The 27,255-nt window shown below is 39.6% G+C and overlaps 1 protein-coding gene across 1 annotated transcript; it reads left to right on the top strand.

Annotated features, from left to right (window-relative positions):
- Positions 1–693: 693 nt before the first annotated feature.
- Positions 694–24,062, top strand: aspm (assembly factor for spindle microtubules). The gene is made up of 32 exons (XM_061238915.1): positions 694–1,043; positions 2,299–2,442; positions 2,553–2,732; positions 2,781–2,957; positions 3,037–3,099; positions 3,381–4,122; positions 4,295–4,384; positions 4,592–4,693; positions 4,896–5,042; positions 6,224–6,463; positions 7,456–7,523; positions 7,608–7,749; positions 8,563–8,693; positions 9,305–9,480; positions 9,618–9,763; positions 10,585–10,670; positions 10,754–10,966; positions 11,104–11,308; positions 11,422–11,567; positions 11,799–11,927; positions 12,031–12,225; positions 12,874–17,004; positions 17,852–18,018; positions 18,312–18,471; positions 18,574–18,783; positions 19,628–19,777; positions 20,297–20,488; positions 20,636–20,828; positions 20,925–21,079; positions 21,363–21,539; positions 21,647–21,819; positions 23,691–24,062. Exons 1-32 carry the CDS (start codon positions 756–758, stop codon positions 23,791–23,793), a joined length of 9,621 nt encoding a protein of 3,206 aa, XP_061094899.1. The 5' UTR covers positions 694–755; the 3' UTR covers positions 23,794–24,062.
- Positions 24,063–27,255: the final 3,193 nt, after the last annotated feature.

The following is a 27,255-nucleotide window of genomic DNA, read 5'->3' as shown; positions in this document are numbered from 1 at the left end:
GAGGAATGGGCAAAAATCCCTCCAATGTCCCTCCTTATCACAAATTATAGGAAAATACTGAAGAGCTGGAAAAAGTTGGCAACCCTGCTTAGATCATATTTCTGTTTTGTCTGAACAACAACTGAACCTCTTAACCTAGTTTCAATGTTTTAGTGAGTTTGTTGTTCATATTTTTAATCTATTCATTCATACAAAGTAGCTTCATGTCAAATAGTTTGAAGCTACTACACGGGTTTATTTTATTTGTGTATATAAAATGTAGGTAAAATCAGAAATTACATATATCCTCATCGTTGAATATTGTATTTTCAAATATTAACGTATCATTTTTTCTACGTTTCCATTGTATGTCTTTGACAGGCGACTGCCGTATTTCAACATGTTGGCATCTGCACGTGTAGTCCCCGCCTATCTGCCTAGCATGTTCAGATCAGTGGTTACGTCGGTTCTAAATGGGTGTGGCTTTCTTATTTAAAAAATACTATTGCAATCCGATTGGTCTGACTTTGTTGTTCGTTCACTGATTGGAAGGTGAAAGAGGCTCACGACGTAATTGGTCAATTTTGGCAAATTCAAACCGGGGCGGATGTTTTGCATATAGTCTGCTTCTTGTGGTAGTAGACTGAAATGTGGATTTATTTCGCCTGAACGGCAGTAGACGAAGTTTACAGGAACCGTAACATTCGCTAACAATGTGACATAGAATGTCAATTATTATTTGTTATGTGTGATTAGAGGATATATAACGTTACATTATGAACAATATTGGGAAAAGCGACTTTCTGGACATTACTAGCCCAAGAAACCATCCCCCGAAGAGTTTTACACATAATGACAAGGAGAACACGAAGTCAGCTGCGGTGCTGATTTTAGTGCAATTTTCAAGGCCTCCTTATGTTAGTTTTGGAACCGTCAAATTGGGGACATCGAGATCGGAAGTTTTATGCATTGAAAATCCAATCGATGATGCAACGGATGTAAAAGTCGACAAAGTTGCCTCGACCAAAGGGTTTTCTGCTGATCGAACGGCATTCACAATTCCGGTATGTGTACGTTATCTAAAGCGTTTGTTCCATTATGTCGGTATTTCTTATTGGGTAACTTATCGCTAGAACGTTAATTATTCTTTAGCGATTGTTAGTTTGTTTGCCAGCTTGCTGGTGCTTTTTGGGAAGGATAACGTGAGGTATTAACTTAGCTAGCTTAATTTCGCTAACGTTAAGATTCTGAACGGCTCCTCGCCAATTCGTCTTTTGCTGTTTATTTTATATTCGCTGGCTAATTTATTAACGTGTTCACATCACCAATGATTGGAAACCAGTGACTGACTCGCATGACACATTTGAGCTATTCTGCTTAGCTAGGTAACGTTAGTTTAACGTAACTGTTATAGTATAGCTAACGTTAGCTAGCCGATTTAACGCTGGTTAAGTTAATTGACCTGCAATTTCGTATTTTTTCTGTGCAGAAATGTTTTTAACCACCCTCTCCAATTCCCCTTTCTCGTTTTATTCTAACGTTAAGTTAGGCTAGCTGTATGAATTATATTTAGCTAACGTTAATGACAACTGCGCTGCATTGGCTTCCTTGAGTAATTTCATTCTAACTTAATGTTTTTCAGTCATGTGACGGGAAACAATTGGAAAAATCAAGTAATATTTTAGGTGAAAAATAATATTAGTAGTGGTGGTCAGGATACGATCCTGAGGAGACTTCTACCACCAACCTTATTACATTACAACTTTCATGTAATGTATCCCCTGCTTAGTTTAATCAACTGAAAGTCAGCTAAATAACTTGACTAATGTACCCGCCACTGACTTAGAAGTTTGCTGTTTCTCAATCGGTAGCGGGCACATCTTGTTTCCGGAATGGACGGTCATTCTGGTTGATCAAATCACATTCTCGCGCTCTCATATAACTAGTGTTAGGTTAACATTTACCGATAAAAAAGTATTTCAAATCAAAAAGGGTCGATTGATTTCTGAAGCAATTCCCCCCACACCCTGCCTTGTGGTAACGTCTAAATTCCCCTTATTGTACTGTTCTTCAGTAAATGTCATAACGACAGCTAATACTTTTGTTTGCTTGCTTTAGGATTGCGCAGTGTTTTTGAGATGGATTATTTCTTGGAGATGTGTTTGTGTGGGTAGTAGTGTGCAATGAGGACATAATCTGTTGTGCATATTGACTGAAAATGTTGATTTTATATACGCTTATACGTTTTTATATTTTTCAGTTCCCATTTATCGACTGAAAATAAATTATGAATTCTTTACTTCCCATGTGATCATGAAGGCTGAAGACAGTACGTGTCTGACGATAAACTGGACACCTGTGGAGGAAGGAAATGTCAGGGAACTCGTCACTTTCATTGCCAATGGTATTACTAAACACCAAGCTATTTTGCTTGGCAGAGCAGAGGCACCGAAAAAGAAAAAGGTATTGTCTTTTCTGAAAGCATAGCCATTTAATAAAACACCCTATTCTTTAGCAAAATGCTATAAGTGACTAATGTACTAATATATTATTCAAATTCTCTTACCTTCCAGAAGAGTTTATGGGATTCCATTAAGCAGAAGAAAGCAGCAGATGTTTATGCACCTTTTAAAGAAAATAAAATAAATTCTTCACTGAAAAAAGCTGGCAACAAAACTTTCCATGTACTTCGACAACCACAGTACAAGCCCGAGAAAGTGCGCAGCCCTCTGAAATCATGTAATGAAGAGCTAGTAATCGAGAGTGTGTCAGTTCTGACAGGCTCCATTGAAAATAAACAGGAGCAGTTGGTGCAGGAGGAGAATTGTACACTTCTTCCATTTGAAAGGACTCGGGTAACAGTGACACACACTCGATTTGAGAGTGTTGTCTCCTCCCGTGAAAACTCGCCCGTTGTTCTCCTAGTTCCAGCTACCAAACTGTTTGCTACTGGGGATGTCACTGAGGCTCCTTGTGCTGTAGGTAAATCATGCATTACTGATCATAAAAATGTGACCAGAGTGCTAAATATGACTCTCTCTCCCATTTGTACACCAGAACGTGGTGGCAGTCGATTGTTACCTCATGTTCACTCTAGTCAGAGCCCAGTCAATAGTGAAGGTAAGGTTGTCTCATGTGTGGACCAGACCTTTTTGCCTGGTACTCCCTTGTTGTCTGTAAAAGATGCATTGGAAATGATTGAGTCGGATCTAACGGAGTTGGTTGGAGCAAGCCCCCCAAATGCTTGTTCAAGCTATGATTTCTCTGATTCTTTAGAATCATTAAAGGGAAACAGTGGTGCTGACCAAAGTTCTGTTGAGGCTGAAGTAACTGAGCAAAGAGTTGAATCAATTTCCATTGATTTGGAGACTGTAAAACCTAGACTGACTTTCTTTGTCAAGTCCAAAACTGACCAAGTGAACAGCTGTGAAGATGAAGCGAATGATGTAGCTCCTCTGAACTTCAGGAAAATTCCATTCTCATCCTCTACTGTCACTAAAACTAGAGTGCGTCCAACTCAGGAAAGCAGTCACACAACCAGGAAAACAAGAACTTCAAAGCGTCTGCTTTTGGAGAAAACGTTGGAATTATCAGCAGACAAGTCTGCGAAATCCAGTCTCCTCGGACAGAAACATGTTGGCTGTCTACCTGTCATCGACTCGGATGCAAGCCATGACACTCGCAATTCTTTTCACTCTCCACTGGTTGCAATGTCATCTGCCCTTTCTCCAGTCAGATGTGCTCACGCACATGATTTTCCAGTTTCCTTCCCTCCTCCTGTGGCTCAGCTTGATTTGTCTCCAGACATGGCAACCCCTTCCTGTGGGTCTCAGACTTCAGTCAAGTCTGATCTCACAGTGTTGTTAAATGTCCAACATCAATCAACGGCAGCATCGTCGATGCCACAACAAGACGAAACGCTTGTAGATGCACATTCCTCTGTGCCCGTGCCTACACGGTCTCTTATGTGCAGCAAAAAAAGAAAAAGTGATGAGTTCTTGACAGATAAGACGGAGAAAGGAAAACCTTTTCCAGTGAAAAGGAGCCGGGTGTTTCCAGGTGCTAAAGAGACCAAGAAACCAATCCAAGACCGGAAGTTTAGTTCAAGATCCACTTCCCAGAGTCTGCGCAGGAAGGCAGTTGGTAAGATGTTTTTTTAATATGAATTATTTCATGCAATCAAATGCTTTAATCATTAATTGAATTAAAACAATTTATTCTACTTGTTTATTCCGCTGTTTCTACAGACTGTGACGTTTGCAATTTTGTGGTTGCTTCCTCTGTAATGCTTGTTATTGAATGGTTTTCATTATAGTGTCACAGAGTTCAAATCTTGCATCTACAGCCGCAAAAGCTACAAAATCTGTGGGTGTGCCACAAACCAAGCTTCCATTATCAAAACCAGGTCAGTTGCGGTTAAAGTTCAAGCTTATATTTAATTATTTGTCCAACAGATCTCTTGCCTGGAGTGTAAATTGAAGTTTTGCCTTATAATTGAAATTTATAGCCCTTTTTTCCATCTCATTTGCACAGATCATGTATTGATGGAGATTCAAATTTAAATCACTTAAATTATCATTCCTGATTGTGAATTTTACATTTTTATTTTAAGTGCCACTGTCTTTGAAATCCTTTGGGTCATCATCTGTGAGGACTACCAAGGTTGTTGCAGTTGCTCAGGCACAACTAACCTTCATAAAGCCAGCACAAACGGGTATGGGCATGATTGTGTTTTTAACTGATATCTCAGTTCTGTTATATTTATTAATTTACCTTATTTTCTTTACAGCAATACACTGACATCACTGATCAGTACATCTAGAAAACTATATCTGCTTAAATGTTTCTCAATAAAGTAAACAAATGTATTGACAGTTTAAATTGTGGAATCATATTCATGTGAGTTCTGTTTACAGTGATACCAAGACATCCATTACCATTTGCTGCCAAAAACATGTTCTATGATGAACGGTGGATTGAGAAGCAAGAAAGAGGATTTGTATGGTGGTTAAACTATGTTCTCACGCCAGATGACTTCAAAGTCAACACAGAAGTAAAAAAAGGTAATTCCGTAGAATAAATATCGTAAAGAAGTTGAACACTTCACTGAAAGGAAAACTGATGCTCTGTAATCTAACGCATATGTAGATATGCACATACACTCTGAGCACTTTATTGGGTATTTATTAGACTTATAATTGAAACTTATTTAGTCTTCTGCTGCTGTAGCCTATCCACATAGAGGTTTGATGTGTCATGTGTTCTGCATACCACTGCTGTAATGTGTGGTTATTTGCCTTACTGTCACCTTCCTGTCAGCTTTTACCAGTCTGGCCCTTTTCCTCTGACCTCTGACCTTCTCCTCTGAACGTGTTTCTGCCCGCAGAACTGCTGCTGACTGGATGCTTTTTGTTTTTCGCACCATTCTCTGCAAACTCTAGAGATTGTTGTGTGTGAAAATCAGCAGTTTCTGAGATACTCAAACCTCCCTGTCTTGTGCCAACAATAACATTGCACGGATATGATATATAACAATATAATATATTTTTTATAATTTGTCCGAAAAGCTGAAAGTTTTTTGAGCATTTCCATACCAAGTTGACATTTTACGATGAGTCGTTTTTGAGAAAACGAGAGCTTTGTTTGACCCCTGCACCAGTCTCCATCTGCACCTGCTCTATCGCCAAGACCAGCTGTAAACTGATATAGGATATTGTTGTCAAAAGATATAGCTAATTTAGGTAAAATATCCTATTTCCGCTGTGTTATACTTACCCCCGAGAAGGGGTGTGTACTTCAAAGTGCCCGCATTTGCGAGTCTGGTCTCTGTAATAACTGCTTGAAGTCTGTGAGCCATAGATACCACCAGGTAATGAGGATGCTGTGTCAGGCCTGTACTGCAGCCATTTTCAGCTCCCACTTGTTTCTGGTGCTAGTTGCCTTAATTTTTCTCTTCAGCATATGAAACACAAGTTCAGTTACATTCAGGTCTTAATTTAGCTACTAGGTTATTTGTTATTACTGAGCTCAACAGTTTTTTTCCAAATGATGTTCCAAACAATTGATTTTGGTAAACCCAAGGTTTGGCCAGACTCAAGGACTGCATGAGGTTTATTGCTGTCATGAATGCATAAATCCATTTCAGAACTAGTCACTTTCATTGTGTCCTTCATCAAACATTTAACATGGTAAATCTGGTGGGTTCCCCCCCCATTTCTGAGCCTTTGTTTTTTCCTTCTTTTAGTGAGTGCTGTATCCTTAGCAATGGGAAGTGATAATAAATTCAAGTGTCCCACGGCGCCTACGAAAGAAGAGATGTCCTTTAGAATGTACACAGCGAGGCGTCGATTGAACTCCCTCCGTCGTGCAGCCTGCCAGCTTTTCACGTCAGAGGCCATGGTGAAGGCCATACAACGTCTGGAGCTTGAGGTCGAGGCCAAGAGGTTACTGGTGCGCACAGACAGACATCTCTGGAAGGACATTGGTGAGTTAGGGCGCGTTTCCATTGCTGTGCCGTACCATTCTGAACCGTGCCTTGAAACTGCTCACAGGCCCTGGCTGCGTTTCCATCAACTGCAAAAGTGTGTATTTCTTGCACAGAGTGGACTAACGGACTAACTCCTGTAGATCGGGGTGAACCACTTTTTTACATTTTTAGCTGACTAAAAGTACCTGTTGACTAAAACTAGAATAAAAGTAATGAAATGTAAATGACTAAAATATGACAAACCAATTCAATATTTGTTGTCAAAATTAACACTGGAATGAACATGGTGTGCAGAGATGTATTTACATTTGACCGATATTGAAATTGCATTAGATGTGTTGGTAACCACTGCTGTAGAATTTCAGGTAATAAAATGTAAACCTGTAGCTATAATTTATGTAAAATTGGTGAAGTTAGTGCTTTCAATTCAATGTTAGTGTGGAATTATTCCGCAAAAACCTAAGCTTGATCATCAGAGCCAGATTTCACACTCCTTCCACGTTTAGTTTATGGGGCGTTGCTAAGCCACTTTCACCCTCGTGTTTGGAAATGGTAACGTGCTGTATTTTAAATAGGGATTCATTTGATAGTTCAGAAATTCTTTCTCAAAATAGTTTTTAGATAGTCTAACCTTCCCTTAATAAAACGAGTATTTGCCTTTTTTCATCAATTCCTCCAAAGTTGATTGTCCGAGTTCTCACAGTTCAGTAGAAACAAAAACCCGAAAGCATTCTAGGAACTACCGAAGAGTTCCAGAACAGTTTTGTGTATTCATAAAGAGGCTTTACTGTATGAAATTCCACTGTTTAAAATCTGATGTCATCATGCAATTTAAATATTTTTTTCTTAACATACAGAGATTGGGAACTAGTAGCAAAGGTCTGGTCGATATTGGCTTTTCTTGGCCTATATTGTTTTATTCATTAATATTTTCCTCCAAACTTTCATTTTTGTCTCATTTGGTGTATGGATGTTTTTTTATTTTTTAGGAAAACGTCAGAGAATTCTGAATTGGCTTCTGTCATACAATCCACTTTGGTTGAGGATTGGTCTTGAGGTATGCTTCTTTCTGCCCGTCGTTTGCATTAATTTGATAAAAAATATATGAATATATTCCCATCACTGTGTACTTTATTTTCAGACCATTTTTGGGGAATTGATACCGTTGGGAAGTAATAGTGATGTCATGGGATTGGCAGTGTTCATTTTGAACCGGTTGCTATGGAATCCAGACATTGCTGCTGAATTCAGGCATCCAAAGGTGCCGCACCTGTACCGAGATGGTAAGCATAAGCTTCACCACATGTTCGACCACCTGAAATGTATGTGATGTTCAGAATATTTTACAGGAATTTTGCATATTTAACTGCATTGAGGGTTGTAGTGACCACTGTCTTGTGTTAATATATTTGCATTCATTGAATGCAACAAATAAAATTAGTTACTGTTAAAACCACCCACATGTACACCAAGACCACTAAACTGCCCATTCAGAGAGGCTGCCTTCGGAGCCAGAAGGCTCTGATCCATTGTGTTGGTAAACAAAGGGAAATAACGCTATCACCAAAATAAATCAGCAGTTGTTTTTTTTAAAGAGATATTTGTATCAATTTCTCTGGATTTTCAGTTTATTTTATTTTATTTTAATTTAATTATTTTTCTTAAACGTTTTGAATACAAGCTGACAATGTTGTAGCCACACTTTCTATATTGACTATGTGATAACCAAAAGACTAATCAGACTAGAGTTATTTAGGAAGAGTTCTTGGAACTTTCTTCATCTGTGGTTTGAATTATGCTTTTCAGTAACTTGATGTTTGGCTTCTTTCGAGAGAGGTTTTGTATGGATCCTTTATTTTTTTAAAGCATTTCCCCCACTATATTATTCATCCACGGTTATACATCTATTTGCATTTTATCAATTGAACTGGCTTGTTCTGTTTAATGTTCACACCTTTTCCATTTGCCATAATAAGGAATTGACGGTGTCTTTTAATTTAAATTACTACACTTTCTTTTCCCTGTTTGATCAAAACAGAGTATCCAATGTCTGAGATTCTGCTTAATATTAAAATCTTTATTTGTCTGTTGAACAGGACATGAGGAGGCCCTGTCCCGTTTCACTTTGAAAAAGCTACTCCTGCTTGTCTGCTTTCTCGACAAAGCCAAAGAATCAAGAATGATTGAACATGACCCTTGTTTGTTCTGCATGGACGCTGAATTCAAGGTAATCTATTTTTTTGACATTCTTTTGATTAATCTGCCTGTAGTGTATGTGGTTAAATCTGGGGGAGTTTTTTATTTTTAGGTCCTGATGTCCAGACCACACATGAGTTTGTGTGGTTTTAAATGCCTAATATGATCTCTATCCAGTTTAGTTCCGTTCTCCAGTGCCTCTCTTAAGCTTTACCAAGAACATGCTGTTTTAGTGACTGTTTCTTTAAGGCTTATTGACATCAACAAACCTCTCGTCTGATTGGCTGGCTAGCTTGAGCTAATTGAATTCCATTATGTGAAAAGCCATATTTAATTTGTTCTGGCTACTAGTAGGTCGGCCGTGCTCAAGCAAGCATATCGTTGTATCGTTCATGGAATTCCAAACAGCTTGTTTAAATGCACATTTTCTTCATATGGATTGTGTGGATTGATTTGGGAACTGTGCGTTGTGATACTTTTATATAACGTCTTCAACTCCTTTATAAAGCACATAGTAAGGGAACCGTCATTATATCACGGTGATTATATTTGACTGAAATTCTTTAGACTTGACTTGGAGTAGCGATTGATTCGAACATTTCTAATCTATATACTTTTTATTTGTGCTTCTCATCTTTCCAGACCAGTAAGGACCTGCTGCTGGCATTTTCAAGGGACTTTCTGAGTGGAGAGGGAATTCTTTCTCGCCATCTTGGATATTTGGGCTTGGCGGTTTCCCATGCCCAAGTGCCACTGGATGAGTTCGACTTTGCCGTGAAGAACCTGGCTTCTGACCTAAAATGCGGGATCCGTCTAGTGTAAGACTGCTTTCCTCCTGTAAACAAATAATTTAGCAAAAATTGGGAAGACATCATAATTTAGATGCAGCAGATGTTAGATTGTATGCACAATTTGTTTTATTATTGGTGTGTAAGTCAACATTTCTTATTTGTAGGAGGGTTATGGAGCTCTTCACCCAAGACTGGAGTCTGTCTCGTAAACTCAGGATGCCTGCAATAAGCCGTCTTCAGAAAGTACACAATGTTGAACTTGCACTGGAAGTGCTGAAAGCAAAGGGAGTTGACTTGAAAGATGAACATGGTAAACATGGTGAACTTTGATATTTCATTGAAATGTTTTGCTGTACTTTGAATAACTTGTGTAAGGACGCAGCTTCACCTTCTCAAGGTCGCCTTATATTTTATGTTAAGTTATCTGTAATAATTTATTTTAAATTTTGAACTGCCACTAGACAGAAATTACATCGCTTATTTTGAGGGTGAATTGGAATTGAATTTTAAATCTGACCATCATGACCTCAAGGTGCAACCCTGCAACCCCATGCAACCCTGTGATGCATGGGGTTTCATAAGCCAAAATTATATTCTTTAATTTTCTGAATTACTGTACACTTCATGGTGCTATTCTCAATGATTGAGACGTCTTAGAATAATGAACTGTAATGAATATTTCCCTGCTCCAAATAGTCTGCCTGCTAAATAAAACAGTACATTCGTTTCACAGAGAATTTTTTCTGGCTCTGTCCATTAACAATGAATCCGAAATGGAAAGTTTTGGCTTCCATAAAAAAGTTTCATTCACAAAAGATTCAATAAGGAATTTGAAAGGTTTCAGATTCAATGAGCAGATTTAGATTTGGATTCAATTCATTCTTACGGACCCCACCCCTACTCTGATTGCATAAAAAAGACATCCTGGCCAGATCCAAACCAACGGGTTGAGTCCAATCCCCAGTTTGACAGAATTGGCAACTTAATGACAGTGGAAAGTGGAAATGGCAATAAACAAAATAATATTCTTTGTTTCATTCATTATTATGATGTTATTTTTCGATGTAGTTTCTTCCTCTACTTTCGGTATAAAAATGTAAGAACATTTGGTTCCTTGTAAAATGTTTGCAGGTTGTGCTATTGATGCCAGAGATATTGTGGATGGACACAGAGAAAAGTCACTGGCCCTCCTGTGGAAAATCATCTTTGCTTTTCAGGTATTCCATTCTGTTCCCGATATTTAATTTTACTAGGAAATACAATTTCTTTGGTCATTAAAGTCTGATCATTCTGTGTTTAGGTTGAAGTTTTGCTGGATGAAGAACAACTCAAGGAGGAAATATGTTTCCTCAAAAGAACATGGAGAATCAGTCAGAAATTGGATGCATTGAGGGCCAGTCAAGATGTAGCAGAGAAGCCAAAGGAAAAAAGGCCTTTGTTCCAGCACAGCAGTACGAAGATCACATTGTTAATGGAGTGGGTCAATGCAGTTTCTGCGTTTTACAACTCCAAGGTTAGTTTGTTGCTTTTCACTTCCACATTCAAATCCATCCCTATGAATGTTTCTTTCCTGGAAGATGATTATTTGCAGCTATGATTAGGAATAATGTTGTTTCTCATTCTCGTCTTTGGATTTGCTCTCTGTTCTAGGCTGAGAACTTCACCGTTTCATTCTCAGATGGGCAGATTCTTTGCTGCCTCATCCATCACTATCATCCTTCCCATCTGCCATTGGAAGCAGTGTGTCGGAGAACAACGCAGACGGTGGAGTGTGGCCAGCAAGGCTGGGTTGGGCTAAATTGTTCATCTAGTGACTCTGATAACTCTTTTGATGTTTGGCCTGGGCAGCAAACTGGTAAATGGCACATATCAAAAATTCATTTTTCTTAATATGGCGAGCATTTGGATAGTTGGCTATTCTATTGAACGCTGCTTCATAATATTTTCTGCTTATTTCTTCATGAACAGATACAGAAGCGTCTGCGGATTTTGCCGAGCTTCTAGAGAATGAGAAGAGTAACTTTCAGCTGGTTAATACGGCAGTCTCTTACCTTGGAGGAGTTCCAGCCATGATGCACACAGCTGATATGTCAAACACTATTCCAAATGAAAAAGTAAATATGGCTGTCTTTTCTTAAGTGGCACATTGTTCACTGAATTAAAGACGATTACCTTTTTTATACAATGGTTTTACAATGTTCACTGAGCCTCGAGATAAATACATTTCTGGGTTTATTTTGTATAAAATGTATACATTTTCACTAGTTTTGAATAGAATTTTGAAATTGTGCTGATGTGAATATTCTGGTTATTACTGATTACTTTTTTTTGTTCCTCATTTTCAGGTGGTAACGTGCTACTTGTCTTTCCTTTGTGCCCGGCTTCTGGACCTGCGAAACGAGACTAGAGCGGCCAGGGTTATTCAAGGAGCATGGCGCAAGTATCGACTGAAAACCCAGTTGAAGTGTTACAAGGTACATGCGTGTACATGCCATGAAAACACTAATGAATGTGCTCTTTTTATATTTCACCAAGCTCTGTATTCTAATTTTCTCCATTGGTGCCATTTTCTTATAGGAAACCAATGCAGCTGCCACTATAATCCAGTCTGCCGTCAAAAGGTTCCTTCAAAGACGAAGGAGAGAAAGACAGAATGCAGCAGCTCTTTGCATTCAGACTGTCTGGCGCAGCTATTCAGCGCGTGGAGAATTGCGACGGCTGCAAATGGAGAAATGGCAAGCTCTACGGGACTCTGCAGCGACTGTCATCCAAGTATGTGCCATTGCTGCTCGTTTCATAAGCCCACCCAAGGAAAGCACTAATTATTCCCCTAATACTGTGATGGCTGCGAAGAGGAAATATTTTGGCCCTTTAAATCTAAGGTCATCAATATTATGTGATTCGCTAGCATTAATAATGAGGCTCCAGGCACTTCCTTGTAGTTCAACCATTTTTCTGTGATATTTTAAAAGACTTAATCTTTCTACTCTTGCATGTTTTTTTTGATGGTCTCCATATCTTTTTGTGCTAATCATTGTATTATTTATTTATTGCTATTTATGAGCTACCATACTGTAACCTAACGTTTGATACTGCATGCAGAATATGATAATAAGGCTTTAGGATGGCGGCATGTTTTTCACAGTAATAACATTGTATCTGCAGATGTCAGTTTGTAATAATGGCAGCAGAGAACAAACATTTAATATGTACATTATGAATGGCAGCCGTAGACCAGATATTAACTGCAGCTCTAAAACACCTTGTCAGTAGCATTGAAACAAGGCAGATTCGAGCTGGGCTGGGCTCTTGCATTGTGAATCAATTGCAGGTGCAGTACAGGGCTTTTTAAAATTGTTAGCAGTTCCAAGAACCTTATTAGTTTCATCCTTTTTCTTACTTCAATATCTCTTTCTTTAGGCACAGTGGAGAAAACAGATGGCCATGAGGAAGTTCCACAAGTTAAAATACTACACTGTCACGATGCAGGCTCGTCTGAGGATGAAAATGGCCGTGACTGCTTACAGAAAGATTCTGTGGGCTGCAGGAACAATTCAGAGACACAGATACGCTATGCTATTGGCAAAAGAAGAACGTGAAAAATATCTTGCTTTCCGATGTTCCGTCATTAAAATCCAAAAAAGTTATCGGAAATGGAAGACTCGAACGTGGCTAAAAAAGACCAATGCCGCCACTGTGATACAAATTGCATTCCGGAAATGGAAAGCACGAAAACTTGCCCAACAACATGTCGCTGCTATAAAGATACAATCATGCTACAGGATGGTGAAATGCCAAAAAACATACAAAAATCTCAGACAGAAAACGATCAATATACAGGCATGGTACAGAGGCAACAAAGAGAGACGCAACTTTAAAAAAATTGAACTTCAGCACTCCTCTGCCATTCTTATCCAAAGAGCATTCAAAGCCAACATTCTCCAAAGAAGATTCATAGAAAAGAGACAAGCTGCCATTATAATTCAGCATTGGTTTAGGGCATGTAGACAAAAAGAGAGCGACAAGCAACAATATCTGGAAATGAAACATGCCGCAATTACTTTGCAAGCAGCATTCCGTGGTTATTTGGTGCGCAAAGCCATCAAGGAACAACAGCGGGGGTCAGTTGTGATTCAATCGGCTTTCAGAATGTTTGTAGCCCGAAAGAGATTTTTGTCCTTAAGAAAAGCAGCTCTTGCTCTACAGCAGCAGTACAAGGCTGTTTTATTGGGTAAGAAGTTGAGGAAGGAATACCTGGATCTCCGGCGCTCCATTGTCATACTTCAGGCTTTGTGGAGGGGAAGAGCTGAGAGAAAGAGGGTTGAGGGAATGCATAAAGCGGCTGTGTTGATACAGTCTTACTACCGCAGGTATGCAGCACAGTCAGAGTTCAAGTTGAAGAGAAGCGCTGCGTTGAAGGTACAGAACTATTACAGAGCCCACAGGTCGGGGAGGGCAACACGTTTGCGTTACCTGCTGCTGAGGAAGGCTGCCACGTCTTTGCAGGCGGGATTCCGTGGCATGAAAGCCCGGCTGGAGCTGAGGAGCCGGCAGACAGCAGCCACTCGGATTCAAGCAGCATTTAAAGCTTTCTATTGCAGGCGACGATTTTTGTCTCTCAGAAGTGCAGCTACTGTGCTCCAGAATCGATACCGGGCACGTTTACTCACCCAGTCTCATCAGCGGCGATATAGTCTTCTGAGACAAATGACTATACGGATTCAGGCTGCTTATCGGGGGTCTAAAGAAAGAAGGAGTGTGAGGAGAATGCATGAAGCAGCAACAATCATTCAAGCCTGTTTCCGAAGGCATAAAGCACAGGTGACTTTCGCTGCTGCCAGGTGTGCAGCGTCTGTTATACAGCAGCGGTACAGAGCTTATGTCAAAGGACGTCAAGTGCGCAGAAATTACTTGAAGATCAGGGATTCTGTTGTTGTTCTGCAGTCTGTGTACAGGGGCATGAAAGTTCGACTCCGAGTCCAAAAAATGCGATGCTCAGCAACTGTGATTCAGGCTCATTACCGCAGACACAAGCAGGTTGTAGAATTTCGGAGGCTACGCTGGGCAGCGTCTGTTATCTGTCAACGGTTTAGAGCCAACCGGGAAAGGAGTGTTCAGGTCTCAAATTACACAGCAATGAAAAAAGCTGCAGTTTGCATTCAGTCCGCTTACCGTGGGATGACAAGTCGAAGACGTGTAAAAATGATGCAAGAGGCTGCCAGGGTTATTCAGCTGAGATTCATAGCTTACAGGGAGCACAAGAGGTATCTTGCTATGAAAGTCGCCGTTGTCCGAATTCAGCAATGGTATAGAGCTCTTCTCATTGGCAGGCTACAACAGAAGCGTTATCATTCATTGCTAGCTGCATCCATCACCGTGCAATCTGTATACAGAGGAATGAAAGTTCGGAGAGAAGTTCAAAAGCAGCATGAAGCAGCCACAGTGATTCAAGCAGCCTTTCAAATGTACAGAGTAAGGGTGGGCTTTAAAGCTGCAAGGCTAGCTGCAACCATTATACAGAGGCACTACAGGGCCCATATAAGAAGAAAGCGAGACCAGGAACGTTTCTTGAAACTACGTCGTAGCGCCATAGTAATCCAGTCAGTTGTCAGAGGTAATAAGACGAGAAAAGGGATGAGACGAATGCATTCTGCTGCCACTGTGATTCAGTCCCAGTTCAGAATGTTCCAGTGTTGCATGCACTTCAAGAAGATGCGTTGGGCCGCCGCGGTGGTGCAAGAGAGGTACAGAGCCCGTAGAGTAAGAGACTCTCTAATGCAGCAGTATAGGTCAAAGAAAACCGCTGCACTTGTCATCCAGAGCGCTTTCCGCGGATGCAGAGCTAGACGGCGGGTCAGTGCAATGCACAGGGCAGCCAAGGTCATCCAGAGGAGCTTTCGTACATTCAGAGACAAGAAACGCTTTCTTACTCTCAGAGCAGGTGCAGTGCTCGTTCAACAAAGATATCGATCTCTGGTGGCCATGAGAACACAACGCAAAGAGTTCCTGATGAAGCGCTCGTCAGTCATTCTCTTACAAGCAGCTTACAGGGGAATGAAGGTCCGACAGCATTTGCAGATGGAACACAGAGCGGCTGTGACGATCCAAGCCCAGGTCAGAAGGCACTTAGTAAGATCATACTATCGTAGGCTGCAGTGGGCCGCAAATGTCGCCCAACGACATTTTAGAGCCAAAACATTGATGAAAGCGGAGGTCCAAGCTCAGAAAGAAAAGACGGCTGCCGTCACCCTTCAAGCTGCTTTCCGTGGAATGAAGACCAGGACTCATATCAAACAAATGCAGGAGGCTGCCAGTGCTATTCAGAGACGTTTCAGAACAAACAGGGCACGCACGCACTACCTGTCCATGAAGTCCTCTGTTCTCACCGTTCAGAGAAGGTACCGTTCTGTGACTGCCGTAAGGAAACGGAAAGAGCAGTATCATCGCGTGCGCGCTGCTGCCATAACCCTGCAGGCTGCTTACAGAGGTCACCAGGTCAGGAAGGAGATGCAACTGAAACACGCAGCTGCGACTCTGCTCCAGGCACAATTTAGAAGGCACCGAGCAGTGGTTACATTTCAAGCGATGAGATTGGCTGCCGTCATCATTCAGAGACATTATAAATCTTACAAACGGATAAAACCGGATCGAGAGAGATTCTTAACATTAAGGAAGTCTGTCATCACAATTCAGGCAGCATTCCGGGGACAAAGAGCTCGGCAGAACATGGCTCGACAGCATGAAGCAGCTATGATCGTTCAATCCTATTACAGAATGCATAGACAACAGGTGGCTTTCCGAAGGATGCGTTGGGCGGCTACTCTTCTGCAACAAAAGTTCAGAGCTCAGAAACTGAGAGACTCTGAAGTGCTGTTGTACAAACGAATTAAGGAGGCAGCAGTTTGCATTCAGACTTCTTTCCGTCGCAAGCGAGCAAGGGAACTGCTGAAACGACAAAGCGCTGCCCTGAAAGTTCAGTCATTCCTGAGAATGTGTTTGCAACGTCGCCGCTTCTTGCAGCAAAGGGCTGCCTCTGTAGTCATTCAATCTGCATTTAGATGTCACCGTGCCAGACTTGCATACACAAAGATGCAAGCCTCTTCGGTGCAGATCCAAAGATGGTACAAGTCATGCCGATTGGCTCAAAAACAGAAGGCGGAATACCTTGCTGTCAGGCAAGCAACGGTAACACTGCAGGCAGCTTTTCGTGGCTTGTTGGCTCGGAGACTTGTCGCAAGACGGCGGGCTTCAGTCAAGATCCAGTCAGTACTACAAATGGTCAGGTATCGCAAGAGGTTTTTGAATCTCCGGTCAAGCACTGTCAAGATACAGGCTCATTACAGAATGTGGGCAGCAAGAAAGCAGTTTCTGAGCTACCAAACAGCTGCTCTCACTCTGCAGCACCACTTCAGAGCCCAGCAGGTTATGAAGGAGCAGAGACGTGTTTACGTAAACACTCGGAAAAGTATCCTGACTCTTCAAGCAGCAGTACGTGGACTCATTGAATACAAAAAATTCCAAAGGTTAAAGAGGAGTGCAGTTACAATTCAGGTATGGGTTGCTTTTTCTCATGGTTGTTTGAGTCAGGCATGTGGTTTGTGTTGTCATAGTGCATAAATCCGACACAAAAAAAAGATCTGAAGAACCTTATAACTGCAATCTCAACATTTAAAAAGTGCTGTGTTCTGATGATGGGGTAAATAACTGCAACTACCAAAGATCCAGTACATTTGGAGAAAATGAAGCGCGTTGCCCACTGTAAATAAGTGGGTAGATGTATTGTGCTTTGGGGTTTTTGGCAGCCAGTGGCATAGGAAATATGGTGTGGGTGGAAAGAAGAATGGATTCAACTAAATATAAAAGTCCTATGAACTATTGTCACAGAGTCACTGAAGCAATTGAAGTGGAAAAGAGTTTGGATAGTTCAAGACAATGCTAAAAAAAAACATATCAAAATAAACCAGTTAACAGAACGAAACGTGAAGGTTTTGGAATGACGCAGTCCCCAGATTCATTATTGAAAATCCAAGGGGAGATCTGAAGCATGGCCTTAATGATCTGTAAGGGTTGTGTATGTGTGAGTGGAAAGCATTCAGACAAAGACTATTAGCTCGGTACATGAACGTTTGGAAGCTGTTATTTATGCCAAAGGAGGTGTTACGAAGTATTGACTTGCAGGATGGCCAAACATGCGCATGCTACATTTACTGTTATTTTTTTCAATCTGTTAATAGAAAATAAAAAAACTGCTCTAAAAAAGGTGAAACTTTGCATGCTTTTCTGCAGGATACAATGAATAATAACTGAATAATGGTCAAGATTTGCCACCTTGTGGTAGAGTGAGTTCTCCAATTTTTTGTTGTTGTACAGAAATGTTTATTTATTCGCTCCCTAACAGGTAGCATTCCGTGGACACCAAGCAAGACTGCATGGCAAGAAGTTACAAGCAGCCATTAAAATTCAGGCCTGGTTCAGAGGAAATGTGGCACGCCGAAGGGTCGTTGCAAAACAAAAAGCTGTCGCAGCTATCCATAGGTCTATGCAAACAAGACTCCAACGGAATAGGTAACATAAACATATACTTATGTTAGCCGTTATGTGAAGCATATGCTTTTTAACGGGGCTTCACCTGACCGAGATTTCAATATTTATATTTATAATGTCCCATATTAGTTTTACTTTTTAAACCTTAAATATGGTGCATTGGCTGTTCTGTACATGGACAGAAGCTAAATATCTTGAGTATAAACTGCATTGTAAAAATTCCAGGAACAGATTGCATAACATTTTACTATGCATTCACCCATGCTGTCTGAAATCCTCAGGTTGAAATGATATTGAAACATTGTTTTTGTTAGGTTCCTAAAGATTCGCCAAAGTGTATGCATTATCCAGAGGCGATGGAGAGAAACACTAGATGCCAGGAGAGCGCGTTGTGACTTCCTGAAAAAGAGTTCTTCCGCAGCTAAAATTCAAGCATTGTGGAGAGGTCATAGTATTCGGTTGAACCTACAGAAGGTAATGGTTGTAATTGTGTGCCACATTAATCATTTACCGAATTCTCCTCATACAGTATGTCCACACGAACATCATAATTGTACCGTTTTGTGTTTTTCACAGGAACAGAAAGCTGCCTGCGTGATTCAGTCATCATATCGGGGATACGTTCAAAGAAAAGCTTTCCAACAAATGAAGAAATCCGTCTTGGTCCTGCAGAAACATGTCCGAGCACTGCAAAGAGGAAAAGAGGATTTGGAGACCTTTCAGAGGATGAAGTCTGCTGTCATCACCCTTCAAGCGTTCTGCCGTGGATGGCTTGTCAGGCGACAGGTAGACGCAGTCATTACGAACTAGAATTAATTAGTATTAGTATCAGTATTAGAATTAGTAGCCTTACGAACTAGAATGCAACTAATTTTACTCAAGCTACCTGTTTAAAGCCTCTTTGGGTGTGGGAGTACAGCATGTGATTTTCTCCAGGTTGCAAATAGTCATTATAGATGTGGCTCATTCTACATACCCTCACATCACAAACAAAACCAGATTTTCTTTCTACATATTAGCATATAGTTCAAGTTAAAGATGATCTTCCAGGGAACCGTCAGTGTACCTTTTTGAATAAAATGTTTTGTAACTAGCTATTCTTTCAAGTGTAGTATAATGTTTTTTTAAATTATTGTTTTCAGTCATTGATTTCATTTAACGTGTTCTCAACAGCTTACATACCAAACATAAGGAAAATGAGAGGAAATTAAACAAAAGTTTTGTTTGTTTTGTGATATTGTACACATTTCAATTGTTTGAAGATTTTGTATGAAACCCCTGTATACCCGGGGAGCAAAACGAGCAAATTTCTGTTTCAGTTTGGCAGCCCACATTGGTGCCATCCTATCAGAGGTTAATGTGCAGCAACTCAAGAAGACTCACTTCGTTACAAGCATGTTGACTTTGCATTTTTATTTTCTGGATCTGGGGAAAAAAAACGCCTTTTTGTGTATTGTCTTTGTTTATTTTTATAATTAAATATTACATGCAAAATTTCACTCCGTTTTAATTACCAGTGGAGGGGACGCGGCAAATGGTCTTGGTTTCCTGAGATTGTCACTGTTCATTTGCTAAGGAAGGCAGTTATTGAAGAACATGCAATGACAGTGTCATTTTTTTTTTTCTGCAGCATAAAGAGGCAGCCCAAGCCAAGAGGAGACACCGCTTCTCCGCAGCAGTTTACCAAAACCTTTGTGCTATAAAGATTCAGAGATTTCTCCGGGCTCGTTGGGCCCTGAAGGTTGCTATGAGACAGTTGCACTATGTTATTTACATTCAGGTATGCTGAAAAATCTGGTACAACAAAACATTTTTCACATTTGCTACATATTTGTAGTTTTTTTTCACATTTGCTACATATTTGTAGTTTTTTTCAAATTAAAATGTAATACAGGGCGGCCTGTAGCGTAGTGGTTAAGGTGAAAGACTGGGACACACAAGGTCGGTGGTTCTAATCCCGGTGTAGCCACAATAAGATCCGCACAGCCGTTGGGCCCTTGAGCAAGGCCCTTAACCCTGCATTGCTCCAGGGGAGGATTGTCTCCTGCTAAGTCTAATCAACTGTATGTCGCTCTGGATAAGAGCACCTGCCAAAATGCCAATAATGTAATACGTAATCAGTAGCCTGGTTTGCCGATCACTGGGTTTTAGGGGATGGTAAGATATTTAATTAATAGAACAGAGCAAAAGCTCAGAGTCCATTCTTAAAGTCATTTAGAATTTTGTCCGGTGGTGTTTGAGAGGATGGTGAAATGAGAGCCAAGTGTATGTTTTTAAATTCTTTTTCCCCTCTTACCAGAGGTGGATTCGAGCTAAGCTGCAGAAGAAGAGGTACCTTGAAATGAAAATGAAGGTGGTGAAGGTGCAGAGAGCAGTTCGAAGGTGGTTAGCTCGTCGCAACACAGCTGCGACTATCCTCCAACACGCTGTGAAGAAATACTTGTCGAAGAAACGAGAACAGAGGGTACAACGTGGAATCATCAAGGCACAGGTACGCCACGACTGTGGAAAAGGCTACATTTAGGCATAGCTCAATCGGATATTTGCCACAATAATAGGTGCCGTGGGGTACCACGATTGAAGACCTCAGTATGATAATGAATGAATATAAATGTGAGGGTGTTTTCTTTCTTTGAAGGCATTGTGGAGAGGGCACCAATCACGAAAGGCCAATGACACATCAAAAGTTGTTGCTATGCGGCATCGCTTCAGAGAAGTAAACCGAGAAGTCAAAGAAGCCGACCGACTTTGTAACAAGACCACACTTGCCATAGATTACCTTCTTCGATACAAGCATTTCTCCTATATTCTGGCAGCTTTAAAGCACTTGGGTAAAATGTTTTTTGTTTGTTTGTTTTAGGGTTGCATTTGTATGGATTTTGAGAGACTCTTTAATTGTGTGGATTTAACAAATTATTTCATTTTAGAAACTGCAACCCGACTTTCACCTGAATGCTGTGAGCACCTTGTGAACAGTGGAGCTACTCTAACCATATTCACACTCGTAAGGAGCTGCAATCGGAGCGTTCCCTCTATGGAAGTGATCACCTTTGCAATCCAAGTTCTTCTGAATTTGTCGAAAGTATGTTGTCTCCACAAACTATAAAACTGCTTAATCAAGTTTAGGATAGGTGCATTTGTGCTGTGCATCTTTTTCAGAGTATACAGATGTTGGGTTAATAATTTCCGTTTTCTCTCGTGAGTAAGACACTGGCGCTTCAGTGATATTTGGTACTGTTCTCTTGATATTGCATTTGTTTTTTGCTTGAAAGTGTTGATGGGTGGTATATTTGTGTGTCTGTGTTTTCTTAAAAAATAAAATAATAATTATAATATATATATTCATCTATTTTGTGCCCCTTCAGTATTCTAAGACCACAGAAGCAGTGTATGCTGTGGAGAATTCAGTAAACACACTGTTGGACCTGCTGCAGATCTACCGAGAGAAAGCTGGGGATAAGGTGGCAGACAAAGGAGGTAGCATTTTCACCAAGACCTGTTTTCTCCTAGCCATCTTGCTACATGATGAACAGAGGGCTCTGGTCAGTATTAAAGTATACTAGTCATATTGATTGTGTATGTGTTGTATGTTGGATGTGCGAATGAGTCCAAAAAGTAACTATTTTCATCTTGCAAAACTGTCTTGCAGGAGGTCAGAAATCTTCCCAAAGCCGCAGATCGAATTCGCAGTTTATATTTTCTGACAGCTCGAAAACACAAAATGGACACTGAAAGAACAGTGACGAAACTGAAGATGAATGTTTCGCTCAATGGAAGCTTCTTTACCCAACCTACCCCTCGAAAGGCGAAAGCACGGCCAAGGTACGTTTGACTTGGACTTACTACGTTTAAAATCTTTCGCCTTTTAGTGTAATGGCGTTTTAGAGTTTTCTTTTTATTTTTATTTTTTTATTTTTTTATTTATTTTCCTTTTCAGGTTATTGTGTATTATTTGATGTTTCTTGATAATCCAAAATAATTTCACCACACTTGTGTGTACAATTTTTGGTTACTTTATAGTGAATATAGCTACCGGGAATGCATTATTTGGCTGTCATTTTTCAAATAGGCAGATTTTAGAAAAATGTTGAAATGGGCGCATTCAGCCGATATATGCCATATGCTTTCAGAAATGTTGAAATGACAGCATGCATTAAAGGTACAATAGGTAATTTTGGACTTCTAACAGTCGAGAGGAATTGTAGCAACAAACACGCTCAAACCACTGTTCTCTGTGAACACGCTGAAGTTCAAACACCATTGGCTGTGGCAATTCAAACTAATTTTCAACCAATGAGCTTGAATTATTGTACAGCAATACAATGTTTTTGCACAGAGTGCCAGCCCCTCAACTTTTTATTTTTACTTTTTAGGGTGAGTCAACATGTCAGTGAGCCTTTTCAATGATAAGAAGGGATTTACTACAATGGTCTTCTAACAATATTTTAACACAAAAGTCTTACCTATTGTACCTTTAAAATGTTTAATTATAATGCAGGCATGAATAAAAAAATGACTTTTATAGTGTGTTTACTTCACCAAAATGATGTAGCATCATGACAGCTTCATTATTTAGCTACTAATGATATAAATATCATCCAAAGTACATGCAAAAAAACATGTTACGGATGGAAACTACTATATTGTAATATGTTAAATTGACTAATAATGAGTTTGCGGGGTTTTCTTTTTTCTTTTTGCAACACTTAACTCTTAAATAAATATATTTTCACCTTAAAAAAAATAATGTTACCCAGAAGTCTTTTCTGTGCAAGGTCTGAGTATAATGTAGATGTGGCGACTGAGTTTGAGATTCATATTAAAGGCCCACACACATCGGCGTTCTCTAAAGAAGGCGTATTGCTAGGTGGTGTAGCGGGACGAGGTGTTATACCACAATCTGATATCACAAACCGTATATATAATTTGGCGAAAATTATATATACGGTTGGATAATATTGTTTGTACATTTTAAATTATATTAAGTTCCTACCAGTTGTGATAAATTCAATATTTTTAAGTATTCCTGCAGTGTTTTATTCATAAAGAACAATACTTTCTCTCATAACGAAGTCAAACAATTGCTGCATGGAGTGCGTAATCGATCTTGGAGCGAGTCGATGGGCCTAGTAATGTCGCATGTAGAAGCTATCCCTTAAACAACCGCCTAAGGGATCGTTTGGGGAACACACGTAGAAAAGTAAACAACTTTAGTAAGGTATACCTTTCGAGTCTTCGTAAAACGCTAAGAGACACCGTTATCTGGGAAACGCGGCCCTGATCACTCATTTTGTTTCATTATTAGAATTTTAAATTCACTCAATATTATGTGGTTACTAAATTGAACTAAATGCGTAACTACGACACTGAGATTTTAAGAGGAGAGACCCTGAAAATACATGTTTAATTACAGTTGGGTAATGATCCAGAGGCATGGTTCCAAAAATACAGCAAGAAATTACTGATGTCAAAAATGGCCAGTACTGTAGCTTCCAGGGCGTAATCATATTCTTAAAGAGCAATTGCTAAGGTCTGGGCTTACAGTGTTTTTGCAAGACATTGCACATTGGAACAATACTGTCCAATTTAAAAATAAGACTAAGCGGTTGCCTCACCCTTCCCTAAAATTCAGGTGCATTTGCCTGTTGGTGTGCAGCCACTTTCCCCAATATTAACTACTTTTTCCATTCTAGAATTGCACCTGACTGGGTCTTGAGACGAGACAAGATGAAAGAAGTAGTGGATCCTCTTCAAGCAATTCAGATGGTTGCGGAGGCTTTTACTGTTGTACCTTGAAATGTGTGAAGAAGCAGGGGTGGTGTCTGTTACACCAAGGATGTTTATAATGAATTGTACGAAGGTGTACCTGTGTTTTTGTGTTCGTGCTCTCATAGTAGACTATGTTGAGCTTGTAAATAAGATTGAATTTTAGTGTAGCATTACTTTACCTTCTCTATGGCAATGGAATGAAAAATATCAAATCAACTTGCATTTCAGATATTTATCCATCTTTCAGTGATTTCAGTGCAAAACTTTTTTAAAGTAAATTAAAAGTTTTCCCAAAAGATTGTCATGATGTCTTCTATTTGATATTACCTCAGTTCTACAAGAAAGAAGCTGTTGATTTATTTATTTAATTGTTTTGTTTAGGGCTGGGTGGGTGTTAAAAATGAAAAAAATGTCCTGCTTGCTTGGATTACTAAAGGAGGGTGAATGCCTGATGGAAAGATATGCATTATGCATGCATTATATGCGATAAACAAATATTCAAGTGCGCACAGTTCTAATTACTTTCTGCCTTAGGTACACTGCTAACATAGACCCCAGACAATGAATAGACTGCCCACTGATTAAAAAAAATTCAATACATTATTTCCAATATGCTTTTATTGAAATTGCACATAAAAAGCTAATCAATTTAACGGAACAAAAATTTTAATCAATTATATTCTTCGCAGTTCAGCAGTATTTGCAGAGGAGAATGCCTAGACTGCTTCAAGGTGGCAGGAAGGTGACCGTAACTCAAATTAGTACTTGCCAACATGTCACTGCTTTGACAATCTGTCCTTCCTCTAATCTCATCAGAAACATTTATTTTAGAAATATTAGATGCATATGACAAAGAAATCTGCTAAGCGGCTGACGTGTTTGGGTAGTTATTTGTCACTTTTGAAGGCAAAATGTCTTTGACACTCTAGGTAACACATTGCTTGTTGATTGGAAAGGTGGAATATTTAAAGTAGAACAGTAGTAGGCTACACAAAAGAAAGTAGACAAATTCTGATAGATTTAATATACAGTGCCCTCCATAATGATTTTGACAAAGACCAATTATGTCTTGATTTGCTTCAATTTTACATTTAGAATCACACAATTAACATGTGGTTAAGTAAACATTCTCAGATTTTATTAAAGGGTATTTATTATGCATTTTGGTTCCACCATGTAGAAATTGCAGTAGTGTTTATACATAGTCCCTCCATTTTAGGGCACCATCACATTTGGGACACATGGCTTCACGTGATTGTGAATTCTCAGGCTGTGTTCGCCGAAGCCTTCTTAACGCTACGTCATTCGTAAATTATACCTTAAGCTCAATTAAAATTTCAGCGTGTTTCCTGAAACATTCTTAGCTAAGTATACCTTCTGTAGGTGGTACTTTTGTACTGTTGGTCTGGACCACTCTTAGATATACCTTACTGATGTTGTCAGCTCACTCCTCTAGTGGCCACCACTGTTATGACTGTAAGCCTCTGAAATCAGCAGTTGCTCTTAGTTCCATCTCAATCTTTTAAGCAATATGTACTCTAATAATTATACAGTTGTAGTTGGCTAATATTACTAAAATACCACATTCATGGGATTGTTTTCATGCAAAGAATAAAATTGTACATTATTAAGGATGCATGTTGCACTGTATTGAACTTGTTGCCTAATTGCCTTTTAAATTGATATTTATAAACTGGCGATTTCCCTCTCAGTGGGCTGGGGCGATGTTTAACCACAGTTCTTTCTTTGTTTTGTTGGACACCGTAGTCCTAAAACTAAAAAATAATTTCCACGCCACGTCCTCTAACAATATCTCAATTTCATTTGTTGTGAAGCTGTGGGACCACTTCTTCCTTCGTTTTTATTTTCTGCCATAGCTTATGTTGTTTTCATGTTGGTGCGTTTTGCTTGTTGGTGCTCTTTTATTGGAAATGTAAGCTAATGAGAGAAAATAGTGAATTACACCAGTAATGTGATGGTGCTTCTGGCAAAGTCATTTAAGGCACCATGACAAAGATATTAACATAATGTACAGTCATGTTAAAAAAACAGTGCAACATCAGTAACCTGATGAACCACTGTTCTTAGTAGTAATGATATTTCTGCACAGGAAATAATTTACTTGCAGATGTAGTAGTGTAATAGAAAAACAACAGACTCAACTGTCATGACATGCATGCTGCTTGTTCTGAGTAATTGACTCATTCATTGAAAGGGGCATGTTCAAAATAATAGCAGTGGCGTTTAATTGGAGAATATATTAATTCTGTGAAAAAACAGGTGTCATTAATTGTCCTTAAGCAAATGTTTCACACATTGTTATAAAATATATTTCCTTCTGAATTTCTAAGTAAAGTGGGTCATTCCAAACATTGTTCAGAGGAATGTCATTTGATTAAAAAGTTGATTGGAGAGGGGAAAACGTATAAAGAAATTATAGGATGCTCAGTTAAAATGATCTTGAATGCTTTAAAATGGCAAGAAAAACCTGAAAAACGCAGAAGAAAATGAGGAACTACTTTTAAAACAGATCGAAGAATAATCAGAATGACAAAGATTCAGCCATTCATCAGCTTCAGAAAGATCGAAGATGATCTACAATTACCTGTGAGTGCTCTTACAGTCCGAAAACATTTGATCGAAGCTAAGCTATCAGCAAGCAGCCCCTGTAAAGCACCATTGTTGAGAAAAGGGCATGTGCAGAATCTGTTCAAATTTGCCAAGAAACACATCGATTGGCCCAAAGAGAAATAGCGTAACATTCTGTGGACTGATGAGAGTAAAATTGTTCTTTTCGGGTCTAGTGGTCATTGATAGTATGTCAGACCACCCCCTGATGCTGAATTCAAGCCACAGGACACTGTGAAGGCAGTGAAGCATGGTGGTGCAAAAATCATGGTATGGGGATGTTTTTCATACTATGTTGTTGGGTTCATATACCAGGGATCAAGGATCAGTTTTAATACATCAAAATACTTGAAGAGATTATGTTGCTGTATGCCGAAGAGGAAATGCCCCAGAAATGGGTGTTTCAATAAGACGACAACCCCAAACACACAAGTAAGCGAGGAACATCTTGGTTCCAGACAAAAAGGATTGAGGTAATAGAGTGGCCAATTCAATCCCCAACCTCAACCCCATTGAAAACTTGTGGGGTGTCATTAAAAATGCAATTTCTGAAGCAAAACCCAAAAATTTGCAGGAACTGTGGAATGTAGTTTGTTCATCCTGGGCTGAAATACCTGTTTCTAGGTGCCAGAAGTTGGTTCACTCGATGCAGCATAGATGCACTGCAGTTATCAAAAACAATGGTTAGGCGACTAAATATTAGTTCAGTAATTTAAAGTGAAGCTAAATCTTGAAAACATTCTTCAGTTGTTACAGTAATGTTTGAGTTTGAAATTAATATTCCTGTACAAGAATAATGCAGACTTGATCAAATTTGTTAATGCTTTGATTTGGAATTGAATGTGTAATGTTTCCACTCCA

This window comes from Conger conger, chromosome 4, assembly GCF_963514075.1.
Source record: "Conger conger chromosome 4, fConCon1.1, whole genome shotgun sequence".
NCBI lineage: Eukaryota > Metazoa > Chordata > Actinopteri > Anguilliformes > Congridae > Conger > Conger conger.
This window is presented reverse-complemented; position numbering and strand designations above follow the sequence as displayed.

What these genes read in the sequence shown, in the direction of transcription:
- aspm (XM_061238915.1), top strand. Translation starts at nt 756, where the DNA reads ATGAACAATATTGGGAAAAGCGACTTTCTGGACATTACTAGCCCAAGA. An exon ending in CATAAAGCCAGCACAAACGG is followed by an intron (nt 4,694 to 4,895) that starts GTATGGGCATGA and finishes TTCTGTTTACAG; the next exon opens with TGATACCAAGACATCCATTA. An exon ending in GTGGAATCATCAAGGCACAG is followed by an intron (nt 20,489 to 20,635) that starts GTACGCCACGAC and finishes CTTTCTTTGAAG; the next exon opens with GCATTGTGGAGAGGGCACCA.